The following is a 23292-nucleotide window of genomic DNA, read 5'->3' as shown; positions in this document are numbered from 1 at the left end:
ATTAGTATTCAAATACCTTTGATTTGTGTAAAGTATTTACTTTTTAGTATTCAAATACTTTTTGAAGGTAATCTGCCCAGCTCTGGTTACTAGGCCGTTACAAATTTGTCGATTGTTGGTAAAATAGCGACCAGAATCTTCAAGATCGGCCTATCTAGGTACCTACATCAAAAGTGATGAGCAAAAAATCAAATATAGGGCATTTTAAACCTCCTTTAATTTGAACTTTAGTGTTGATAATATTATTCTGTGCATTTTGAGGTAATCTTGCTTCGTACGTTTTCGGTGGTGTGTTTGAAAGTACCTCCGTGTTTTTGTAGTAGATAATAAACCACTTAAATAGGAACATTACGTGTAACTACGTTAATAAAATTGTATTAACCACAATGTTTCGTGTTCATTTTAATAAAGAAGGCTTACTTACTAAAACTGGAGGTTACTAGTCCAACATGTTTCTTTTATCTGAATAATTTAGAGCTTGCGGCTATTCTTTTTTTTTAAGTTTTTATCGAATGGTATATAAGCATTACCTGGTTACATCCCTTCAACTTCTATTTTAGTGTTTTAACAATGTACTCGTTAATGGTCTTAGTTTTCTTAGTCGCTGTGCAATTTAGCCACGCGTTGTTTGAGTACACACTAGCCAAATCGTTTCTGGAATTTAAATACTGCAAAAGGGCTAGTTACTTTGGATGTTCAACGAAACAAGGTAATATCTAACGAACTTATTATACGGTATCTTTGCGAAATTTTAGAAGAGATTGAGATTATGAAGCGTTTCATGAATGACGATATACGAATTTCCATGTTTTCTGTCAGCAATATGACCTTTGCGAATGTTCTGTCGCAACAAGACTATCTAATAGGAGTAATCCTTGACGGTGATTGCCCAAATATTGAACCATTTCTAGCTGAGGTAAGTAGGTATGTGCTTTTTATCTCGTAAGATTTATTCGTCATAGAGCGCAAATTTGAAATTTATCTTTGACATATACCACTGGTTAATTTTCTCCTCCAACTACGAGATGATCAACACTTTTGAGAATGTCAACTTGTTCATAAACGCTGATGTTAGCGTTGTGGTACCTAATAACACTGGAAAATTGTTAAACTGGACGATAATGGACGTTTACAATCCAGCTAGGTCAAGAGGGGGCGATCTAAAAGTGACTAACGCCGGTTTTTACAATGAAGAGGATGGTCTCAACATCCAGTTGGTGTGGAATAGATATTATCAACGTCAGAATATGACCGGAACTGTCTTCAAGGCGGGAATGGTGGTAAGAAAAACTTAACGAGATTAAAAACACTTCTCACTATTGGCAGATACCATACCATACCACAATGTCATTGGACGATTATCTCAGAAATCATTCAGACAGAAATAATAACACGTTTAGTCGATTTAATGTAGTTGCAGTGCAGCTTTGTCAAGATTTTTACAACTTTTCGTAAGTTTCTTGTTGGCACTACGGCTGGTGGCATTCGTATTTTTGTAGGACGATTAGAACATGTAGCAATTCTTGGGGTTTTATACAAGATGATGGTGTCTTGGATGGTTTAGCTGGAGCCTTGGCGAATGACGAAGTGGATTTTGGACTGTCTGCGCTTTTATACAAATCATTTAGGTTAACAGTTATAGATTATGGTTATGGTAACTGGGTGATGAGGTTTCCAAATTCCTAAACCATCATAGAATTTACTCGACAACTGCTTGTAGGTCAACGTTTTTCTTCCGTCATCCTAAATCTACGTCAAGTTCGCACGAGTTGTATTTACAACCGTTGCAAGGTTCAGTTTGGATCTCAACTTTCATTGTGGTAGTACTAATGATCGTTCTATCAAGAATTGTGGTTAGACACGAAATTACAGTGTACCATCAAGACTGTGAGAAATCCTCTCTTGGAGAAAATAGTTGGAGCTTTGCTGTTGTTTACAATATTGGAGAACTATGCCAGCAAGGTCAGGTGCTATGCAACTACTAACATTATTAAATGCTTTGGTTTAGGTTTTTCTTACATACCGTTTCTCATAAGTGGACGCATATTAGTTCTGAGCGTTTTGATGTTTTTCTTTTTAATTTTCCAATTTTACTCGGCCAGCGTTGTCTCGTTTTTACTGCTACCTCCAAAAAGAACGATCACATCTGTTGCGGATTTAGTGAAGAGTTCACTAGAAGTGGGTATGGATAGTGTGCTGTATGACGTCGATTACATGAAAGTGAGGGAGTAAACTGTCATTTTTCATTCTACAAGTTGCTGTTACAGACTACAACAGACCCGGTCGCAATAGCTCTGTACAACAAAAAAATAAAACAACCGAACAACCAATTGAACTTTTTAAAACCACGTGAGGGATTAGCAAAGGTTAGAGCCGGAGGGTATGCCTTTCATACACAAACAAGCACCGCCTATTCAATTATAGAAGCAACATTCGAGGAAAAAGCTGTTTGCGAACTCGTGGAGGCACCACTATACCAACCGATTTATTCGCATATGGCACTTTCAAAAAAATCTCCGCTTCGGGAAATGTTTCTCTACTGGTAAATTTTCGAGCAATTGAGCCGTATGATATATTTGAAACTTCTAGCAATCTTCAACAACTGGAAGTTGGAATAATGCACCGATTGAGATTGCATTGGAATTCGCGTAAACCTCAGTGCTTTGACTGCAGTCGATATTTGGAGATAGAAGTGGAATTAAGTGAATCTTCTTGGGCTTTAGCTTTGTTAGGTGTTGGGGTTGGCGGAAGTTTATGTTTGTTGATACTCGAACATGTGTGGAAAAGGTGGGGAGGAGGTATTTTGGACAGAATAAGTTGGACACGTTACTTCGCTGAAAAAGCAGATTTTATTCTAAAGAATGAAATACCACATATAGCCCACACGCCAAAATAAAACTGGCAGAAGGTTTTGTAATTTTAGGTGCTTTATTCAGTTATCATTCAAGAGTGCTTTTCAAGGTCCAATCACCACTTTGCTACAAAAGACCTCAAAACGATTTTTGAATATTGACTTATTATGTTTGAATTCTTAAATTATGAATTTACCCTGATAAAACTTTAGTGCACTAGTGGATAGTGTGTAATTTTTTCTACTAAAATTGAAATATTTCACTAAGAAGATGAAAATTCATCTCTACCGTTGTTTATAGAGGGTGAGTTTTTTTTTTTCATTTTCACTGTGGAGATGCGCTGATGAGTGATGGACGTGTACAGTTTCTTTGCACCCACGAGTTCTTTAAGGCATCCTTTTACCTAGTTTATTGCACTTAAAACCGTAAAAAAAGAAATGGTACAATAATAAGATTATTTAGTTTCGATGGTACACACTGGAACTTTCGTTTGGACAACGGCACCATCCGGCTGAAGTAGCTCCTTAATGACACCAGCACTCGGAGCGGGAATTGGTAACGCAACCTTATCCGTCTCTATTTCACCAATTACTTCATCGGAAGTTACGGCATCACCAACCTTCTTCTTCCATCTGCATATAAGATTGTATTTTTTGGTATACCAAATGTTAAAGGTTCACCTTAAGTCTCCATCTGAAACTGAATCGGGAAATTCTGGTGCATTTACAGTGATAATTTCAAATGCTGTGTGGGACAAGTGAAATTGTACGCTGCGAGGATGAAACCTTAACAAACAATCGGATTAATAGGCGAATCCACATCTAATTACTCACTGAAATGTAGGCCAGTTGTTACGCGGCTTAGCGGTGGTGGGTTTAAAGCAATTCTGGAAAAAAGAAAGCAAAGCAAAAGGTTATAGCTATGATCAGGTAAAATTTACAAGCGCCATACTAAAGTTTCTGTTCCATGCATTTCTAAATTGATTTGCCGAAATTCTGCTTACTAAATGGAAATGTAGGCAATTCATACTTTATTAGCTTGACGGTCAGAAAACTGTCAAAACTATGAGAATTTGATAGTCATCGCAGTTAACTGGTATAACGCGATTACAGGGACTTGAATGTATAGGAGGAACTTTCAGATCTATTGTGCTTTCCTATAGGAAGTGCTTTGGGATAGGGATGGATTGACGGACAGACAACAAGAAACACACTAAGAGATGTAAAAGAATAACGCTAAGATATTGTTTAGATCAGCAAAGACAAGAATCAAACTGAATATTATACACAGTTTGCGTATTTTTGTAGTTATTACAATTGATTCTCTTATAAATAATGAAACTTTGAATAGTAAACATATTACTGGGGGAGAGAGACGTTAAAGTAATGAGATCTAATACGGTAGGTTAGATTTCCTTAGATGCAGCCAACCGTACAATTCTCTGCAGGTTCCCAGTGTCTTCAGTTTACTCACTTCAAAGCATCCGTTAATGTAAAGTGCTCTTTGCCACTCAATGTCTAAGTAAATGGGTAAGATTCACTTATGTGTGCTCTTGACAGCCCTTAGACAACCCTAAGTTTGTTGAAACATTTAACTTAATAATCAAGGTGTAACTCAGCAAAGGTTTTGGTTCGCTACGCTAGCTATTGTTACTGTGATAATTTTAAATTAACTTTCGAAACAAAACGGAGGCAACTTATGTTTGCATTGGAAAGCAATCTTATATTGCATTTAACATCTTGTTATGTGTCGCCTTGTGGAAAAGCGATATTGATGCCGAAGTTAAGCCCTCTCAATTTTAAGTTATCGTTTTTTCGTGTTTTTATGTTGTAGCACACTAACGTTCTTGTCTTGTAAACCGCTGTATTCTCCAAAAAGGGTTGTAACTTCGTCGGATTAACGCTTTGCAATTTGCATGTAATAAGGAAAACGATGAAGATCTCGACTTAAGCTCTCCAGTAATTTTATACTTATGAACAATTCCTTCTACCCTTCACGTACGATGCAATTTCGAACATTCCTACTATCCTATATAGTGCGGGAGCGGCTCGTGATAAATATTGGTATTATTCGGCATTTCGTATTAAAGTTGTGTCACTTGGAACACATGTTCCCTAGACCTATTGGAGTGATTTGAGTCGCAGAGCCGGAAGTTCCGGCCCTTAGGATTGAAAATGGCGCCAATTTTTAAAATTTCAGGAAATATATGTTTTTAGAGCGATTTTTATGTTTGAGGTGACGTTTACGAGGTTTCCGACGGTGAATATGACAAAAATAATATCCAAAGCTAATTTCTATGTGGGAAGCATGTTTCATTTATCATATATAGGTCAATTGTATGATATCTTTAACGTCCGAAAAGATTCAAAGGTTTTGACCGATTTTCATAGTTGAGGTGGCGTTTCTGAGATTCTTTTGGGTGAACATTACCAAAAAAGACCCATTAAAGGCCTTTTTAATGAATTTTTATGTATTTTGAATAAACAGATCGAGGTTAACTAAGTGCAAAATTGAGACTTATTCATTGAATCCTGTTTTTAACTAAAAATTGTTGATTATTGTAAAAAAGTCATCAGTCATCAAAGGGAAATGCCTCATCATCGCTCAGATCTCCTGTTGCAGTTAAAACGCTGACAGTCATGTTTATAATAAGCATGTACATATACTCGGCTGCGATTTTTGCAGTGTTCTTGGCAGTTAGAACTCTGTAGGGTGCAGGGAAGGCTGTTTCGTAAGCATGAGCACCTCATGGTCTCACAAGTTGACTTGCAGCCGCATTTTCCTACGATTGAGAACGCTTTCCCTTTTGATGGGATACAAGTTACGCAAGAAGAGGCGGACGGGCGAATCATCCTCCATGCGAAAGATATGATGGAGCATGGAGCCCAGAACATCCTCGTCCAGTCTTGAGATACTGACGTTCTGATGGTCATATATATTTTGTTTTTTTTTTCTGAAAGAACTCGGACTGAAAGAAGGATATATGTCAGGTGTTGATGCAAAGCGTCGATATATAGCGACCCATTTGATTGCATTAGCACTTGGAGAAGAAAATTCACAAGGCCTACGGGGCTTTCATTGTTACACAGGTTGTACCACAACGCCCTGCTTCAATTCTTTTGGAAACAAGAAGGCGTTTATGACTTGGATGAAACGCCCGGACGTGACACCAGCTTTACTTGGACTCTCCAATTCACAAAGAGGAAGAACAGAAAAAAACAATTAAAACTTTGGAAGAATTTACTACCGTTCTCTATGACCCCGAAGCACAGGAGAAATCCACTACTAATGTGAGAAAATATTTATTTTGTACCAAAAATAAATTACTGCAGTTCCTGTCCCCAATCAAGCAGGTCATGTGTTGTGGGGGCACTGCTTCTATCCTACTGAATGCCCTCCACATCCGTCAACTTGGGGATGGACACGAGGCAAAGTGGGCTGGGAACCAAACTGGACCAAATAGGTGTAAATATGAAAGGAGCTCACAATCCTACGGAAATGCGGCTGCAAGTGAACTTGTGTGAGTTGTGAGACCATAAGGTGTTGCGAAACAGGCTTCCCTGCACCCTACAGTGTTCTAACTGTCAAGAACACTGCAAAAATCGGAGCCGAGTACGTATGTACATGCTTATTTTATACACATGACTGTCAGAGTTTTATTTTTAATGATCTTAACTAAATATTTTTTTATATCTCGACTGCAACAGGAGATCTGAGCGATGATGAGGCATTCCCCTTTGATGACTTATGACTTTTTACTTGTAAATACGTTTCAATAATCAACAATTTTTAGTTAAAAACCGAATTCAATGAATAAGTTTCACCTTTGCACTTAGTTTACCTCGACCTGTTGATTCAAAATACTTAAAAATTCGTAAAAAATAGCTATTTGTGTATTAAGGGCGCAAAATGATATATTGTCGATTGAAAGAGACATTTGCCGCGCTAATCTCTTGAAATCAACAATCAATTTGCGATCGAATTGCACACAATATTTTTTTCGTACTTCCGAGACTAAAGTTACCACTTCACTCCATTATGACAAGTACTGAAGTGTCACTTTTTGTCCCGCCGGGATTAAATTTTGACGAAAATCCCGGAAGGATGAAATTACTAACAAGGCAATTTCAGTAGGTTGTTCCACATTTTGTATGCGGCACTACTTAAACGTATCGTACTGCTGCTCATATATAGTTTTTTGGATTTCGGTGGTATCAATTCTTTACCTAGTTTGGCTGCTTTTTATGAATATCAAATACACTTTTGTCACCCACCACCAAAATTATGACACTAGCAATGACAGTTTCCAAATTATTTTTGTTACCACAGCATAGGAATTGTCCACGATACACTTACAACGGTATGCTCTTGCGCATCTAGCGTGACGTCACGTGCGAACAAAAACACAGAATATAGAGCAAAATTACGCTTCTTAGATAGACAAATCACACTGATTTGTGTAGAGATCGTCGCGTCGGGTATTTCTGGGATTTAGCGATCGTATGAAATAAACTCTAACCAAAAATATAGGTTCTAAACATGAAGTGCGGCTTTTTAAGTAAATATTATGTAATTAATGCGTTATCAAAAGATCTAATCTCTCCTCCGTTTTCCTGTTATTTTGATTTTCATTATTACGTGGTGGTTTTAAAGTAGGTACAGGATCAGGTTTCAAATGTCCGCTATTTTTAAAAGTGTAATTAAGAAGTCGTTCCCATAGCGGTGCTTCAAAACGGCTGGATTCAAAATGGACAGAACAAATACAGACTATAAAATTAAACAGCAATGTAAATACTAAAATACACCATTTTTCAAGTTAATTTTATCATTACAACGACATGCAACAATCCATTTTCGAGAAAAGTCTTCAATGTCTGGAAATCGAAAGTATTATATTTCCGTTCCTTTTGATTTTCTATTAGAATTGCTCCATTGAACCACTACACAACCTGGCATTTTGGAATTTTCACTAACGATTAATTATATCAACAAATTAACGCTAAAGCTCGTAGATACAACTGATCAGTTGCAAACTGTCACGCGTGACATGTGTACTGGATCGTGAATAAACATTTGAATTTTGGCGTCACACATTCGCAGGTGACGTAATGCGCAGTAGAAAACGCGTTTGAGAAAAATAATGAGCATACCGTGTGTAAGTGTATCGTGGAATTGTCGTACCAACGCAACGTTCCTATGGTAACTTGTTAAGTAGCGATTTTTTGAAAGAACGCGTTCTCTAACTCCATACAGATTAAGTGTTTCAGTTTCGGAAGTACGAAAAATATCGTATATACCTTGCGACTGAAGTAGTGGTCTTAATCCCTCAGGTAAATTATGGCCCTCCCTTCGGTCGGGCCATAAACTTTACCTTCGGGATTAAAAGTACTACTTCAGTTCCGCGGTATATAATATACTATTCTACAATCGAGCAGTTCACATATTTCCAAAAATTTAAATTTTTCACTCAAATATAGATTATTATTTTAATCTTATGCCCAAATGAAAGATGTAATTTACTCGTTGTCATGGGATACTCTGAGCAATGCATATTTGATTAATAGTTTATCATTTGGAGAGCGAGCGGTTTTTTTATTTGTCGCTTATAAGCGACAAATTGACATTCCTTGAAAAATATGACGTTTGCGTTGTCAAATAGGAGCGCAAATGCCTATTTTGGATATCGATTGTAGGATGTGTCTTTAATGGGTCTTTTTTGGTCATCTTCACCTAAAAGAATCTCAAAAACGCCACCTCAACCACGAAAATCGGTCAAACTTTCCAAGAAACTTTCGAATCTTGTCGGACGTTAAAGATATACAATCGCTTCCCACACAGAAATTAGCTTCGGATATTGTTTTTGTCGTTTTCACCCTCGGCAACCTCGTAAACGTCACCCTAAACGTAAAAATCGCTCTAAAAACAGATATTTCCTGAAATTCGCCTCAATTTTGAAAATTGGCGCCATTTTCAATCCTAAGGGACGGAACTTCCGGCTCTGCGACTCAAATCACTCCAATAGGTCTAGGGAACATGTGTTCCAAGTGGCACAATTTTAATACGAAATGCCGTTTGTTCTCACGGGCCGCTCCCACATACTATCAGAAAACATGCTCCGCATTCAGCGAAAGAATGGCCTATATATAGGTATTGTATATTATATAGCATCCTTGAGTATTGTATATGATCATTGCATCCACGTGTTGTTCTTTTTCGCTTTCATTTTGACCTGCATAAGGTGTTGGTCGATCTGTACTGTCATTATTTTTCCTTTATCCGATTTCTGAATACCGGTAGACCAGAGTTAATGATGTGTCGTTCCCGCCATTTCGAAGTCATGTTCCCGTTGTAACGGGAAATGCCCGCTCCTACTAATGATTCTGATTCTTTTTTCAAATCAAAGTCCTTGACATATTAGGATGGTAGAATTAAATTAACCCCAAGTTTAATTTTAGGCTGTTTTCCGTATTCGCATCAATATTTGTTATTTTGCAATTCAACCTTATTATTATTGTCACAATACTGTAATCTTGGCGGGTTAAAAAGCATCCACTATTGTTCGTATTTAACATAATAGTTTTTAACATCGTCAAATATACTTTGTAAAAGAGGGCCACCAAAAAACTTTAACTCGCAATTTCGCGGATTTAATTTACACGTACAACATACTTAAACTTCGTTACCGTAGCGCACGAAGTTTCTCCGCAAATAATACGCTCTCTCAATCATTAAAGCGTATCATACCATATGTCAAATAGTGTTGACTTCTTTCGGCACATATAAGCACCTCACGATAATCTACAGGTGGTTGACTCAACGCGGATATCGAAAAAAACACTGGTGACCGACCGACTTTTCCACATTTTATATGACCACGACTGCCAAATAAACAAAATCTTTCCTGTAATTTTAAGTAATCGCGCCACATTCACGACTCACCGGCGCGTTATGTTTTCAAACGCATTTACAAAGTCAGCACCGCATTTAAGGACTACTCGCGCACGTGACAAATCGTCTAAGATCGAGAAATAAATCATAACGGTAAGCATTTTTTTTTACTTTTATCACGGATTCGTGGTGGTGGTAATAGTAATTTAATTATCCATTAATTGAATTAAAATTTGGATTCAGAAATTTTAAAAAAATCTATCGCAGAAACTAAGATTACAATTATAAAATTTAAAAAAAGGGAAATTGCGTTTCTGGTCTCCGCCACCGGTTTTCCTCAAATTTGACCATAATTGCGTAGTCAACAAAATTGTGAAACAATTTGATTAAATTACCATCTGCAAGGAAGTTATAACACTTTTAATTCTGAAATCAGTAGCCGTAATTTATGCTTTTCCATATGGACCGTATTTTAAATTCTTACAATGTTTGACATGTATTTAGTGCATTTCCACAAAAATAAACTAGTGTAGAACGTGTTCACTCGCTACACGACGAAAACACACTTTCCCCGCACAGAATCAATAATAACTCGGGAAGGAAGTGACTAATCCAAAAACTCTTTTGCCATTATGGTCTCGGGGCTGTGATACACCGTACAAGAAAGAAACCACACACAGGGATTTACGTGTACTGTTTTTCCCTATGTCCATTTTTTAAAAGACAAAATCTCTTCTGAAGGGCCAAGGGCGCCTAATTTTATGCAATCCAAATAACTTCTTAAAACAAATAAAGATCTGGCTGTCATAGTACCTAATTAATTTGAATATTGTTGCTTGATTTAACAGAAAATAAATCTCTTACGCTCCTTAAACTGTTACCGGCACTATACCAATTGAAAATATCAACTTTTCTTAACTTGAACATCGCACACGAACGAAGACACGGAAGCCAAAGTAACAGTATTCAAATTAATTGATAGAACAGCCAGATATTTATTGTTTTGAGAAGTTGTTTTGATTGCAGACTTGAATTCCTAATTTGAGGGTCATTTTTTGTGAAAAGAGGATTGCCCATGTGCCTTTTAGTTATGTACCAATTTTTCCGAATTTTAATAGAGTGTGCTTCCTAAATAAATAAGTGAAACGTCCATAAAAAAATAGATAATCTGCAAACTAAAAGGACCAAAACAGTTGCTTCTTGCCATAACAAAATGACAACACATTTGAAACAAGTAAAAAGGTTTTCGCCCTAAGGCGAGTATCTTAAGCGCATTTTCCATTAATACTTCCCAAAGGCCATAGCTATGTATGTGCGCTACGTTTTTCTTTACTAGATGCATATATGGTTAAAATTTCAAAAAAATATCTCTTTAAATAAAAAAAGTTGGCGTTGCGCAGTTCGCGCATGGGCACATTTAATTTATGCTATAGGTATGCGATATTTGTTTCTACTAGAAGCGTTTATAGTTAAACTTTAGAGAGATTGAAAGATAGAAAGACGTTTATAAGTAAGCAAGTATAAATTGTGCACAGCTCTTGGGCAGAAAAAGCGCAATTTTAACAGAAATAGCTTTTTTTGACATCACGATAACGATAAGAGGTCGAGGAGGAGAGCTACGGTTGGTAGAAATTAATTCCCTTCGTTGAGACCTTTCATTAAAGTACCATGAAGAATAAAAGTAGTTCCCCCCCCCCCCTTCCCCGTACTTTGATAAGAGGACAGAAAGAAGGGCAGTAGTTGGTAGAAAACGGTTCTTTTCATTGAGACCTTTCATTAGATGAGAGATAAAATTATTTTTAACCCCCCCCCCCCCGGCCCCGTCGCTCACTGATCTCGAAAAACAGTCGCACGGGAAAGTAGTTATAGTTTGTACCTCGGTTTGTACAAACCAATTTATTTCGATGAGACCTTTCGTTAGAATACCATGAAGGGTAGAACACGTTTTTACCCCCCCCCCCCCCCCCCCCCCCATAAAGTTTAACTTGGCACCACTAAAGGCATGCGTATTCAAAATCTGAGACCCCCCCTTTATACAGCGAAATTTGATGGTCATCTGGCACACCTTCAAGGTATAGGCTACCTACTGCAAAAAAATTCCAGGACTCTAGGACTATTCCCCTACAAGTAGTTCGAATCGAAACGGCAGAAGTGGGTCCGGACGGACGGACAAAACGCAAACAATAGCACATTTTTTTATTTCTTAAAAAATGCGCTAAAAACAGCAGTATAAACTTTCTCGGTCTCACCCATAGAAATCCCATCTCGATAGATGGGACCCATGCCCATACCAATCATATAATGCACCTCGGATTAAAACATTTAATTAGGTACCTACTTCTTCAAGAAATTTTTAAATACCCCTCTATCCCTACAACATTTTAATAAAGAATATAACACCATTTTACAAATAGGAAAAATAACAACGGCAATAAGTGAAAATAGTGAACTCATTTTTATTTATCGCACAGATCTCTAGCCACCTTTTTAGAACAGAGTTAATTGTGCACTTGATAAACACTGTGAGAATTTAATAACAATCCCAAGTCTTATGGGACTGCAGTACTTTTGGAAGAGAATATGCCGAATATGGCTACTGATTCCGAAATTTAGTGTTGGAGCTTTGTTATACATGAGAATAAAAATAGTATATTAAGATACAAGTGTATAATCAAGTCTTTAAAGCACGCGCAACGAGTTTAAAGGCACGACGCAAAGCGGAGTGCCTTTAACGTTGCAAGTGCTTTAAAGACCAATTATACACGTGTATCTTATAGTATTTTTTATTATACCTGCAGTATAATTTAAAAATAGGAAATACAATGAAATCATATTGACGTTATACTCGAATACATGTCTAATTAAGTGGGCTGGGTGTTCGTAATTTCACGATTGCCATGGAAATGTCACTTGACGTTTGCTTAAAAAATCATCGTCAATGTGAATTAAACGATTTCCGTTGAAAAAGATAATACACCGTCCATTAAATCGATTGTTGTAAAATCTAAACAAACGTTGGTAGGTGTAAAATCCAACTCCAGTAAAGCCTATTATAAAGAATATGAAAAGTTGTTTCCATGGATGAATAGGAAGTTACTTACGAATACAGTCTTAAATGCATCCATAATGCTGGCATATATGAAGGAAATGTCAAAGGTATTTAAATCTTCTATATTTTGGTGCATTCATTCAAAACTTTAAAGCAATGCTGCGATTAAAAAGTGGAACAGATTTGGAAGCATACCCTAAATTACGCGCGTTTGTGAAAGCTTCAACCAAAGGATAGGTACAAAAGCCAAAGAAATGTTCTGCATTTACAGAAAGCGACCTAAGAGGATTTTTTTATTTCATCCAGATGACAGTTTCAAAAGTCATACTTGAAGTATCGTTACTTAGCAACTTTAAAGCACGTGTGTTTTAAAGGCCCTTTTTCGCACGCATTTGAGTGTTTAAAACGGAGATTGTAGTTCAGGTATAATAAAAAACTGTATTTTTTAGAAATCCCCTAATCCAAAATTTACAATTCGGCCGGATGAATATTTCTATGACCAAAGAGTAACTATCTTTGCTATGACAACATCACGAATCGACTATGTTGGTGGATAAAAGTTAACAAAAAGGACTGTGTTTGGTCGTAAATGTTAATACGTACAATTATTTCAGTAACGATATTTTTCTAAATCGCAAGAAACGCATATTAATTAAATCTTGGCGCCATAATTTAGTAATTTCTGTATTTGCTTTAGACTTTAGTTTTTTATGCCTTACATTAGGTCTCAAAATTCAATTGGAGCGTGTCGCCAATACGCACAAATCAAATTAGGAGTTGTGTTCATATACCAAAATTAATATTTATAGGACCATCGGGTTAAACTAAATGTCACTAGAAAACGATTTTGCCGCACTAATGAGTAAATAATTTGGCCCACAAATTAAGCAAATGTATCTATCTTATAGTTGTCGTGATCACGCAAAAAGCATTTTTATCTCAATTTAATTTTCTCCGTCGGTTTAATTACGTGCTTGTTTTCTGATTTCGTACAACAAAACTTGTTGAAGCTTAGACGCTTCCCTTAGTTTATATACAAATTAGGAACTAAAGAGAAGCTTAGGTTAGATTATTAAGTTAGAAACTTGCTCTAGGTGTATCACTGTAATAAATATAGTTAGGAAATATTGGCCGGTTTGTTTTATGGGTACGTAACTATCTTGAAAGGGCTGCTCGAGCACTTTTCAAACTCTGCGGGAATGTCGATCGGGTTTTTTCCTTTGGAATGCAAGAGAATTAGAAAGTTCGCTTACTCTCAGAAATTGCGTACGTTGTATTACCCTATTTTTGTCCAACCCATTTCAATAAATAGAACGAAAGTGCAAGGAATTGATCGTGTCGCTGTAAATAATGCAAAGCCAACGGATCTCTTTGGCTCTAGGAGTTTGTAGTTTGCTAACTCTCCGGACTTACTTACAAAAAGGCTTGCCTTCGCAACGTTCACGTCTCCTGAAGGAGAAACTGAATTTGAAATTTTCAACAGGATTATGTTTGTAAGACCTTCAGACCTAGAAACTTTTAACTGATTACATGACTAAATGTGAGATTACGCATAAGTACGGAGTGTTTTACTTTAAACGTGCATCAAATTGCTTGTTGGAATTTCTTCTTACGTCGGATTTCACACCCTTTCTTTTATTTTATCATTTATGCTAAACATACTATAGTCAGATCGATACTATCCGTTGCCTATTTAGATAGTCTCCTTTTATATACAATGCGATCAAAAATGATTGGCTGTTTAGTCGCCTTTGGAATTTTTGTTTACATGGGAAATCCTATTTAACTTGAACTTCCTAAGGCGACTCGACAGCCAATCATTTTTGATCGCCCGATACAAAGGAATGTTTGCTGAAAGCTTAGAAAAGCGAATCCAAGTTTTCCAGTCAATAGGAGAAGAGGAAAAAACCTCAAAATATACATAAGTAGGTACGTACTTTTTCTGGGTGATGACAAGAGGTTATCTCTGTCACGCGCTCACTTCTGTAATATGTTTATTTCATGGCAATCTATGAGTGAACAATTTCTCAATACCTATGTATAAAAAATTACTTTCTCGTTTAGTTGATCCATGATGATGACACCTGTCGAAATCTAAGTTACCATGGTTTCCAAATCAAATTTGAGGAACACCCACAATCAATTTCCAAAAGATTATTGTAAACTCGGACTATTTCCAAATTTTGTTAATTTAAATTGTTTGTTCTGTTTTGTAAAAAGCACTGGTCTTTTCCAGGTGAAAATAGATACATTACATAATGAAATTAAATGCCGTTACTCTAAATTGCGGATTAACTTCGTGCACAAAATGGATATTGTGAAAATTTTTCTCTACAAAGAACCTTAAAATAAATTGGGGAGCCAATAACCGCATATTATGAATTGTGCATTGAAATCATTATGATACATTATCTAAGTCACCATCCTGTATAGGAAGGGAAATAAAACAACATTATTTATTTATTCTTTAACGAAATGGTTCTTATTTTCTTAAATGCCCGCTGAAAGACAATTACACGTTAGTAAATGGGAACTAAGGCAGGCACTGAAATAGATCTTGATTCGTCTTAAAGAAAAATGTGAACTAGTTTAGTTACAGTGAAATGCCACAATACTGTCTCAGGCAACACAATAACTAGCCCAAAAGGTTGGAAAACAAAATCTTGTTTTCAGATTCTAAGATAAACTCAAACCAAAATAGCTTTGACCACTACCTATGACATACAATGCTATAAAAAATCGACTCTACCAGCCCTATTATCGCAGACAAAAGAAACTTTCCAAAAGATTTATTAAAATTTAATGTTCAACATTACAAAAAATAACCTCGGTATGACCAAGTTTTTTTAACGTTATTCTATTCGATATCGTTGCAATAACTGAAAATTAATACTTTTTTGTCCAAGAATCCTATCAGATTTTTGAATCAGAACATTCTTACCATATTCGGCAATCATTCATTTGTAGAGAATTTTTTGGCATATTCCTTCCTAAGTCAAATTTTTTTATTGCTTTTGTGTTCAAGTTTCCATTTTTCAATATTCAAACCGCTACTTAAATTAGAAAAATTTCTGAAAATTATCGTTGCTGTTTTCATGGGTAGGTACTTAAGTATAGATAGATTGTAACAGTTTAGTTTATTCATATTCAAATTTCAAAATTACCGCTTGCTAGGTTAGGAAGGATATAGGTGAGATGGCGTCACTTGTACGCGTGTTTCTTTCCTTGCGCAGAATCGCGTTAATTTTTCACTTCATTTCCGTTTTAAAGCCAACGAGGTTGTACTTGTTGTAGAGCGTGGCATTGTGAATTCTTCTTAAACCAGTGGGTAATATTTGCCATCATTCACGTAAAATCTCTGGCAATTTTACCGTTTTTATTGGCGTTGTCGAGTAGAGTAACTCAGAAGCCGTTTTCTCCATTGCGAGGCTATATATCTGGTTGAAGTTCATCGCCCTACCTACATGTAAGTGAAATGGCGTTGGTTTTCTTTTACGTTATGTTATCTAAAATTCTTTCAGATTCACAACCTCTTGGATAATTTCCATATTTCATTGATTTAAGTATTTTTCATTACCCTCCTGACGATTTCAGGTATGTTATTAAAAATCTCGTTAAGGGAGTGTTACATCTTCATTACTTTTAGGGGGTCCATGTAGTAGACGAATTCTTGTACCGGTCAATCCATGTAGTAGGTCAATCCTTGTACAGACGAATCCTTGTAGGTAAATGAATTTGCATCTTGCGAATATTCCGGAGTACGAACACCTGTTGATTGCCGGCAGCTATCCGGCGTACCACCGAGTAGATAAGCGCTAACACCTAAACGATACCGGGAGCGACCAGCTGATGGTGGAATTTTCGGAAGATACGATCTTTTACACAACCTTTTTTTTATTTGCTTCAATACCGTTAATCTAGTGTAACCTTCCGACGATTTATGATCGGAGCTTTGTATTTTGTTCGCATCAAGTGTTTGAGGTCGTGACTCTCTTCAAGAGCAACGCACCTGTATTTAACGTATGGGTAAACGAGCCGGCTACGAGTAAGCTATTTTTGGCCCTTCCGGCTCATATAATCGTTCCGAGCGTTGTAGCTTGGGGTTTGTTTTTGTGTTACAGAACTGGAACTTCGAAGGAGAGCTCTTTTTCGGAGAAGACAGCGTATGTGTTATTCAAGGTAAGATTTTTAATTTACTTGTACCCAGTGTTGCCTATATGAGTTGTTATTCGGGTTAACTTAATTCAATCTTTGAATCCATTGAAATCTTAACTACATTTTTGCTCGATCATTGTTGTAGGGGGCTGGTAACGTAATTATTAGGGAAGTGTTCAGGAATTTATTTGGGGATTATTTTTGTCATTTAAAGTATTTGTTATTGTCGTATTGAAGATACATTTTATTTGCCGATCCTGCACCGTTTTGTCAGGATTAATAAATCAGAATTGCTCGTAGTGAATTTATTATTTGGCTCTCTTGTGTTTTCCCAATTTCTATACAGGAGAGGTCAGAATTTGTGCAAAATTGGGTGGCGCTCAACTAATCATTTCTAGTGACTACCAAAGATCAAAAACTTATGTTATATGCCCAAACGAACAAACCGCTGTGGAAGATTCTCATCTCGAGCCCTTCTTTTAATTAAGAATCTGAGCTAGCTGGCCGTTTATGCGGCGGGGTTTGAGTTTTACAGCGCCGAACTAACCTCACGTTATAAGATAATATAAAAATTTGCATTCGTAGTAATTTTTCTTTAAGCAACTTGATGATCATTTACATTTCCCCTAAATGGACGGATCCCGTTAGCATATTATGTTACCACTTTATCAGAATTTCTATAACACGTTAGCTACAGGCTACTACTTTCTTATTTTTGGGCGCCATGTTAGATTTTTACGGAATGAAGCCAAAAAAAGAAAAATAATGACGTCACACTATCCTGCTTTTTACAGGAAAAGTTTCAAAATCAGAAGTTTTGCATTAATTTTTCAACAAAATATCCACGGGTACTAGATCTTGCTGAATCAGGTGATGGCAATACATTCAAATGAATTTATTTTTTTGTCCTATCTCATTCCGTAAAAATTCAATATGGCGCTCATAAGAACTAAGAGCAGTAGCTTCTACATCTAGCGTGTTATGGAAATTCTAATAACAGATTTAAATTCTTCGAAAAAAATGCCCTTGAAGATGCTAACGGGAACCATCCATTTCCGTCCATTTCAACTAGGGGAAAAGAATCCGAAATAAAATATTTCCAGTTTTTCGGTGATATCTCAAAGATTTTTCAAAAATTTCAAATGTGTTTCTTTAGTTACAACAAGGGTAAACTTTGCTCTCATTTAACCTACACTGTATCTCAGTTAAGTAAACCCCAATGGTGAGCCACGAATTTGAACCACCCTGTGAACATAAAAATGTATCCTCTTATAGTTTATTTATACGGCAATTTTAAAACCAAGTGACTTGATCGTAAGCTGACACGAATATAAAAATAGCTGAAATAATACAAGAAAATTAATTCAGCATGCTGTTGAAGCTTTCATTATAGAGGTAGTGTAAGTCACAATTCATGAGATAAATGCAAAACCATTTATTTCCATAAATAAATATAATTGAGTAGCATACGAGGTAGCATATTATCTTTCATATTATTTCGAAGCCATTTTGGTTTCGTGTTCAATCGATATATTCATTGGACCATCTGAGATGTCGGATGTTAGTTAGGTTGCGATTTATCTACCGTCTTATCTCCTGCGTTATGCAGAATGCAAGGGGTGCTCTAATTCAAATCTTGCCCCCTTTAGATGAACAAGTAATCATTCAAATGGCAGTTGCGTATGCTTTTCACTAATAACCCCTGCAATAAATTGATCATTTTGGAATTCTATGTGAATTATATGTAAGATTTGTCAAGGATTTAGCCTGAACTTTTAATATGAAATGCGTTATGTCGTTAAAACACTTTATTTCTGAACCCAAGTAGTCAAGTAACAAACAACCGTTTCAGTCTTTCTCAATTCTAACGAGTATCATCATATTTGACTATTTACTGTTGTCAAATGTTAGGTACTAAATGATTTACATTAGTTAACATATAGGTATATTCGTGGATTTTATTTGCTGCCCCTTACTATCATTTTTTAAAGATTTCTAAAGCGAATTCTTGGTTTATCGCTAAGATGCGTTTTATATAACCATTGAATAAAAACCATTATTAAATGATATAACAAACAATCATGGTAGCCTTTGGCTACGCTTACTTTATTAAATCATCAAAATACTTGAGTTAAGTAGTCTTAATTGGTAATAATGACATAATGACTTGATACGAGGGTCGTTTGATAAGACTCATGTTTTTAAATGAATAACAAGATACAGAACCAAAATATATTTTCTTTTTCGAGGTAGTGATATCCATTATATGAGTACCATGCGAACAAAAAAGAGTTGCTGTCGAGTGACCTTTGGAATTTTTGTTTACATCTTTAACTTGAACTTCCAAAGGCGACTCGACGTCAATCCTTTTTTGATCGCCCATTATATCCTGATATACATCCTTTCATTCACCTCTTTTTTTAAGCGCAAGGAATTGATCCCATACTCAATCAAACAAATGGTTTGTGCTGTTTAGTTTTGAGTTGACACTATTGACATTTCATAGAGTACCTACTATTTATTTAATCGCTTTTAACCAGAAATTCTGATATGGTAAATTTTATTAACCTTTTTGGAGACTAAAGGTAAACAAATACAGTTAAAAAAATCAAAAATGTTACCGGAACAGGAAATAATGGGCTATTTTCTGTTCTGTTCTGTTTTGCAGATGACCATACACAGGGTCGCGTCTAACCTTTTCCAGGCCCTAGGCACACAAATAGTGTAGGGCCCCTTACCCCCTGGTTTGTACTTATATCTCATAAAAACACAGGTATACCTACTTATGGTTTCAATTTTATTAATTTAACTTAATTTAACTACTAATAGAGAGTTATATCTTTTGTTTTCTAACTTTAGAGTGAACAGTTAACGAATGTATTAATGATTTTGTCGTAGCACAAAGTGTTCAGTATATATTAATGTAATTTTCTTTGCAATATGAATATCGTCAACTATCAAAGATGCATGCATCTTCGCAGGCCCCTAATTTCAACGGGCCCTAGGCTCATGCCTACTGTGCCTAGGCGAAAACGCGGCACTGACCATACATGGTTGTTGGTTTTCCAAAATCATTCGACTTTCTTAAAACTAGACAATCTGGAATTATATACACACTACACATACACACACAGGGCATTCGTTTTGGGTTACTATGCTTATAGAAAATGAGGGTGATCTGCTGGCTGTAAAAGTACTTGGCGGTCGTACTTCATTAAAAAATGAGTAGTCCTTGACAGCCTTGGCAGTTATTTATTAACGGCCATCGGCCATTATTTAAGACTTTTCATTTGTCCTTTGAGGGTCGTTAAATTGATATAACAGTATTCCTCTTCCCCACAAGTATCGATGATAATGCCCCTTTCACGAATTTGGTTAGGATAAAATGATCTTCAGTCTTCGGCATCCCCTTACTCACTCTTGAACTTTTGGTTGTCTTCAGAAAAATTCCTAAAAACAAAATAAAATATAGAGATATGTCCCAGCCGAATAGGATAATATTTCTTACATGTACTACAAACCATTTGCATTTCTATTGAATGATAGTGATACATATAACAAGATAGATACACTGTATTCGTATTGTATTGTACATATTGCCCATCCATTAATGTCTGCAACATTATTGCAACGAAAAATTAGCGCAGCGTGAAAGGCGTTTTTCAATAAATGTTTGATGAAATCCTCTGCCAATTATGTTACGCAGGCAAATTTCCGCAAGTTTTAACCCTAAGGGAGCAAGAAATTTTGTAAGAGGATTCTAAGATGAGAAGCAACCGTTCATAACATGATTACTGTATCTGTGTAGGGCATAATTAAATTCAATTCCCCTCGCGACGTTATGCTGAGACGGACGTCTTCCCTTCATTGCATGCGTCAGCAGCAAGCCGCTAAATTATAATGAAGTTCTTTGATGTAGGTGCAAAAGCAAATTTGTGGTTTTTAAGAAAATTCTATTTGTATATTTGCGCAATGTTTCTACATATATTGCTTTTACCTTAGGTACAATTTACATTACATTAGAAACACTATGAAATCAATTTTAGAGGCGTATTTTGGGTGCATTTAGATACACTTGTTTTACAGTGCTCTATTTTCAATTGTGTAAAGAAAAAATGCTTTTTGTAAATAAATTCAGAGATTAACATTAATGTTTAATAATAATTGTGGTTTAAATAGAGAGAAACATATAAGTATGTATGTAGAAAAAAATTGGTGATAGTGGGGATCAAAATACATATTTTTTTCCAAATAAACCGAGGGCCCAACGGGTTGCGTTTGGGAGGGACTCAAAAAAGTGCTGAAATTAGCATTTCTTCTTTAGCGGCCATAAGGGTGACAAAGATACATCCTTATAAAACTTTTTCTAAAATTTTTACCCCCAAGGAGGCCCGCCTGTTTTTATAAACGGGGCTGCAAAAAATTCTGATCTTGACGAAATTTGGTGTTTTACGTGATAAAAAGATGTAATATAATGTTTCGTTTCTGACATTGTGAATTAAGCTTCCTTGGGAAAGAGATAAGTACAATGCTGTTACATCAGCGGTTTTTGTAGACCAACTTAGAGTTAGCAAACCAATGAAAATTAACTAGGGATCACGGCCATTGCTTTCCATCATGTAAGTAAATTACTATTGAAATTGAAATTCCTATGGTACGTTGTTTAAGTCACCACCCGGTATAAAGAAAGCAACGGGTTTTTCGTATTTGATATTTTCCAGCACTTCTGGCAGAAGGGCCCCATGACAATTTTCGCGTAAGCGCAACAAGACAATATTTGCATATGGTATACATGACATATGAGAATGACAAATGAACTTCTGTTATAGACCACAAGGACAATTTATTGACAATACCATAAAAACCTGTTGCTTTTACTTTCTTAATAGGTAATTATCAACTTAATTACATTTAAATGGTTTGTTTTCGTCCCTACCAGAAAATTAGATTGCGCCCTAAAGCGTTTTTCCCGAGAAATCATGGCTTCTTACAACTACATCTTGCAATTATTCAAAAATGGAATTCGAAGCAAACACTGATGAGAAGAGGCCGACTGATTGTGGTCACCAAGCCCAAATCAACCACCTTTACATTTCGATTAAAACAAATATACGCAATTTTAAACAAACAGTTTATTTCTAGTTATATTACATTTGTTAAAATTTAGTAAATTAGTTAAGCCTTCTTTAGTGGAGGTAGGACAATGTTTTCCTTCTTCAGGTCATCTGCGTATAAAGTTCTGTACTCGTGCGTTTTATCGAATAGAGATTCGATTTCTAAGAAGTCATTGGGCCTATTCTCAACGATCCATTTAAGGATTTTCTTAATCTTCTTCTTTTGGGTTTCGGTGCATTTCTCGCATCGTGTCTTTAAAGCGTCAGGAACCAATTCTAAAAGTTAAAAAACAATTAAACATATACACTTTCATTTTATTGACAATGTCGTTGATCAAGATAATGAAATGAAATATGCTTTACTTTTACTCATTACAAAATATCAGTGAGGAGCACAATTACAAAAATAAACTGCGTAACTTACCTCTAAACTTTTGTGCATCTGGGGAGCATTTTTTACCAGTCTTGGCGCAATTGATGTAGTTGTCTACGAGACGTTTGCTTGCGAGAATTTCGTCTTCGTTAATGTTATCGAATTCGTCAGTATAAAGTTCCTTGGGACGTGCCCAGGTTGCGGCAATGATGGTAAAAAAAAGTACAACAAGTAAGGTCTTCATTTTTCACTTCTTCACTACAACGACTAATTACCGTTTGACTGCTGTCTGACTTCTGTGGCCATTTATAGGGAAATATTTGTGTATACAAACAGAGGGGGCAAAACAAATTCTTGTTGTTTGTTAAGGTAACACCTTACGTCATTCTTTAAATTTCTAGTTTTTACCGCATATCGCAACATAGCGTATATCCCAAAAACTAATAAAATTGATTAGATGGTATTAACGTCAATTAAAAAAAAATTAATTTGGTCATCCGTATCAAATATCGCTGCACTTGGCATTCAAAGTAAATGTTGTTATTTTAATGGATAATAAATTATAACTTTTCGAAGAAGTAATATTCTTTCCATTACGATGTTATGGCACTTACAGTTTTTGAGAAATTCTACTTTCATTTATTCATTTTCATATGACGTATACACACTTATGCGAATATTGTCATGGTCTCCTTAATGACAATTGCACGAAAGCTTTCGTTATACCGGGTGCGAATACTTTCAAACCGAACATAGGGAATTAACATGGGGAAACAGTTTTTCGCAGATTGTTGCTCCCCTTAATTAACTTCATAATGCCACCATTGGAAAGAAGATTTTTTTCCGCATTTATCATATGCA

At 36.0% G+C, this 23292-nt stretch overlaps 3 protein-coding genes across 4 annotated transcripts; 1 reads left to right on the top strand and 2 right to left on the bottom strand.

The window, feature by feature from the left end:
* Nucleotides 1–570: 570 nt before the first annotated feature.
* On the top strand, nucleotides 571–2896 carry LOC116175390 (glutamate [NMDA] receptor subunit 1-like). Its single transcript, XM_031493517.1, has 9 exons — nucleotides 571–709; nucleotides 756–916; nucleotides 963–1280; nucleotides 1327–1451; nucleotides 1500–1670; nucleotides 1721–1962; nucleotides 2009–2220; nucleotides 2268–2542; nucleotides 2590–2896. Exons 1-9 carry the CDS (start codon nucleotides 571–573, stop codon nucleotides 2894–2896), a joined length of 1950 nt encoding a protein of 649 aa, XP_031349377.1.
* A 251-nt stretch (nucleotides 2897–3147) lies between these two features.
* On the bottom strand, nucleotides 3148–3927 carry LOC116168718 (dihydrolipoyllysine-residue succinyltransferase component of 2-oxoglutarate dehydrogenase complex, mitochondrial-like). Of its 2 annotated transcripts, none has more exons than XM_031484675.1 (4): nucleotides 3793–3927; nucleotides 3686–3738; nucleotides 3533–3637; nucleotides 3148–3484 (listed from the first exon to the last, which is right to left on the bottom strand). In XM_031484675.1, the coding sequence occupies exons 1-4, from the start codon at nucleotides 3877–3879 to the stop codon at nucleotides 3307–3309; spliced, it is 423 nt and encodes a 140-aa protein (XP_031340535.1). In that variant the 5' UTR covers nucleotides 3880–3927; the 3' UTR covers nucleotides 3148–3306. The 2 variants fall into 2 exon arrangements, with proteins under 2 accessions (XP_031340535.1, XP_031340541.1); XM_031484681.1 differs by having other exon boundaries at nucleotides 3804–3906.
* Nucleotides 3928–22056: 18129 nt separating this feature from the next.
* On the bottom strand, nucleotides 22057–22722 carry LOC116174785 (allergen Tha p 1-like). Its single transcript, XM_031492778.1, has 2 exons — nucleotides 22483–22722; nucleotides 22057–22334 (listed from the first exon to the last, which is right to left on the bottom strand). Exons 1-2 carry the CDS (start codon nucleotides 22673–22675, stop codon nucleotides 22120–22122), a joined length of 408 nt encoding a protein of 135 aa, XP_031348638.1. The 5' UTR covers nucleotides 22676–22722; the 3' UTR covers nucleotides 22057–22119.
* Between the last annotated feature and the right edge of the window lie 570 nt (nucleotides 22723–23292).

The sequence above is a fragment of the Photinus pyralis genome, unplaced genomic scaffold (genome assembly GCF_008802855.1).
Source record: "Photinus pyralis isolate 1611_PpyrPB1 unplaced genomic scaffold, Ppyr1.3 Ppyr1.4_LG1, whole genome shotgun sequence".
Lineage (NCBI taxonomy): Eukaryota > Metazoa > Arthropoda > Insecta > Coleoptera > Lampyridae > Photinus > Photinus pyralis.
Note: the sequence above shows the minus strand (reverse complement) of the source record. Positions and strands in the feature narration are given on the sequence as shown.

Coding starts and splice junctions, on each gene's coding strand:
- LOC116174785 (XM_031492778.1), bottom strand. CDS start 22,675: ATGAAGACCTTACTTGTTGTACTTTTTTTTACCATCATTGCCGCAACC. Junction 22,335..22,482: donor AGATGCACAAAAGTTTAGAG/GTAAGTTACGCA, acceptor TTTAACTTTTAG/AATTGGTTCCTGACGCTTTA.
- LOC116168718 (XM_031484675.1), bottom strand. CDS start 3,879: ATGAATTGCCTACATTTCCATTTAGTAAGCAGAATTTCGGCAAATCAA. Junction 3,638..3,685: donor AACAACTGGCCTACATTTCA/GTGAGTAATTAG, acceptor TTGTTTGTTAAG/GTTTCATCCTCGCAGCGTAC. Junction 3,485..3,532: donor GTTTCAGATGGAGACTTAAG/GTGAACCTTTAA, acceptor TCTTATATGCAG/ATGGAAGAAGAAGGTTGGTG.
- LOC116175390 (XM_031493517.1), top strand. CDS start 571: ATGTACTCGTTAATGGTCTTAGTTTTCTTAGTCGCTGTGCAATTTAGC. Junction 710..755: donor TGGATGTTCAACGAAACAAG/GTAATATCTAAC, acceptor GCGAAATTTTAG/AAGAGATTGAGATTATGAAG. Junction 1,963..2,008: donor TGGAGAACTATGCCAGCAAG/GTCAGGTGCTAT, acceptor GCTTTGGTTTAG/GTTTTTCTTACATACCGTTT.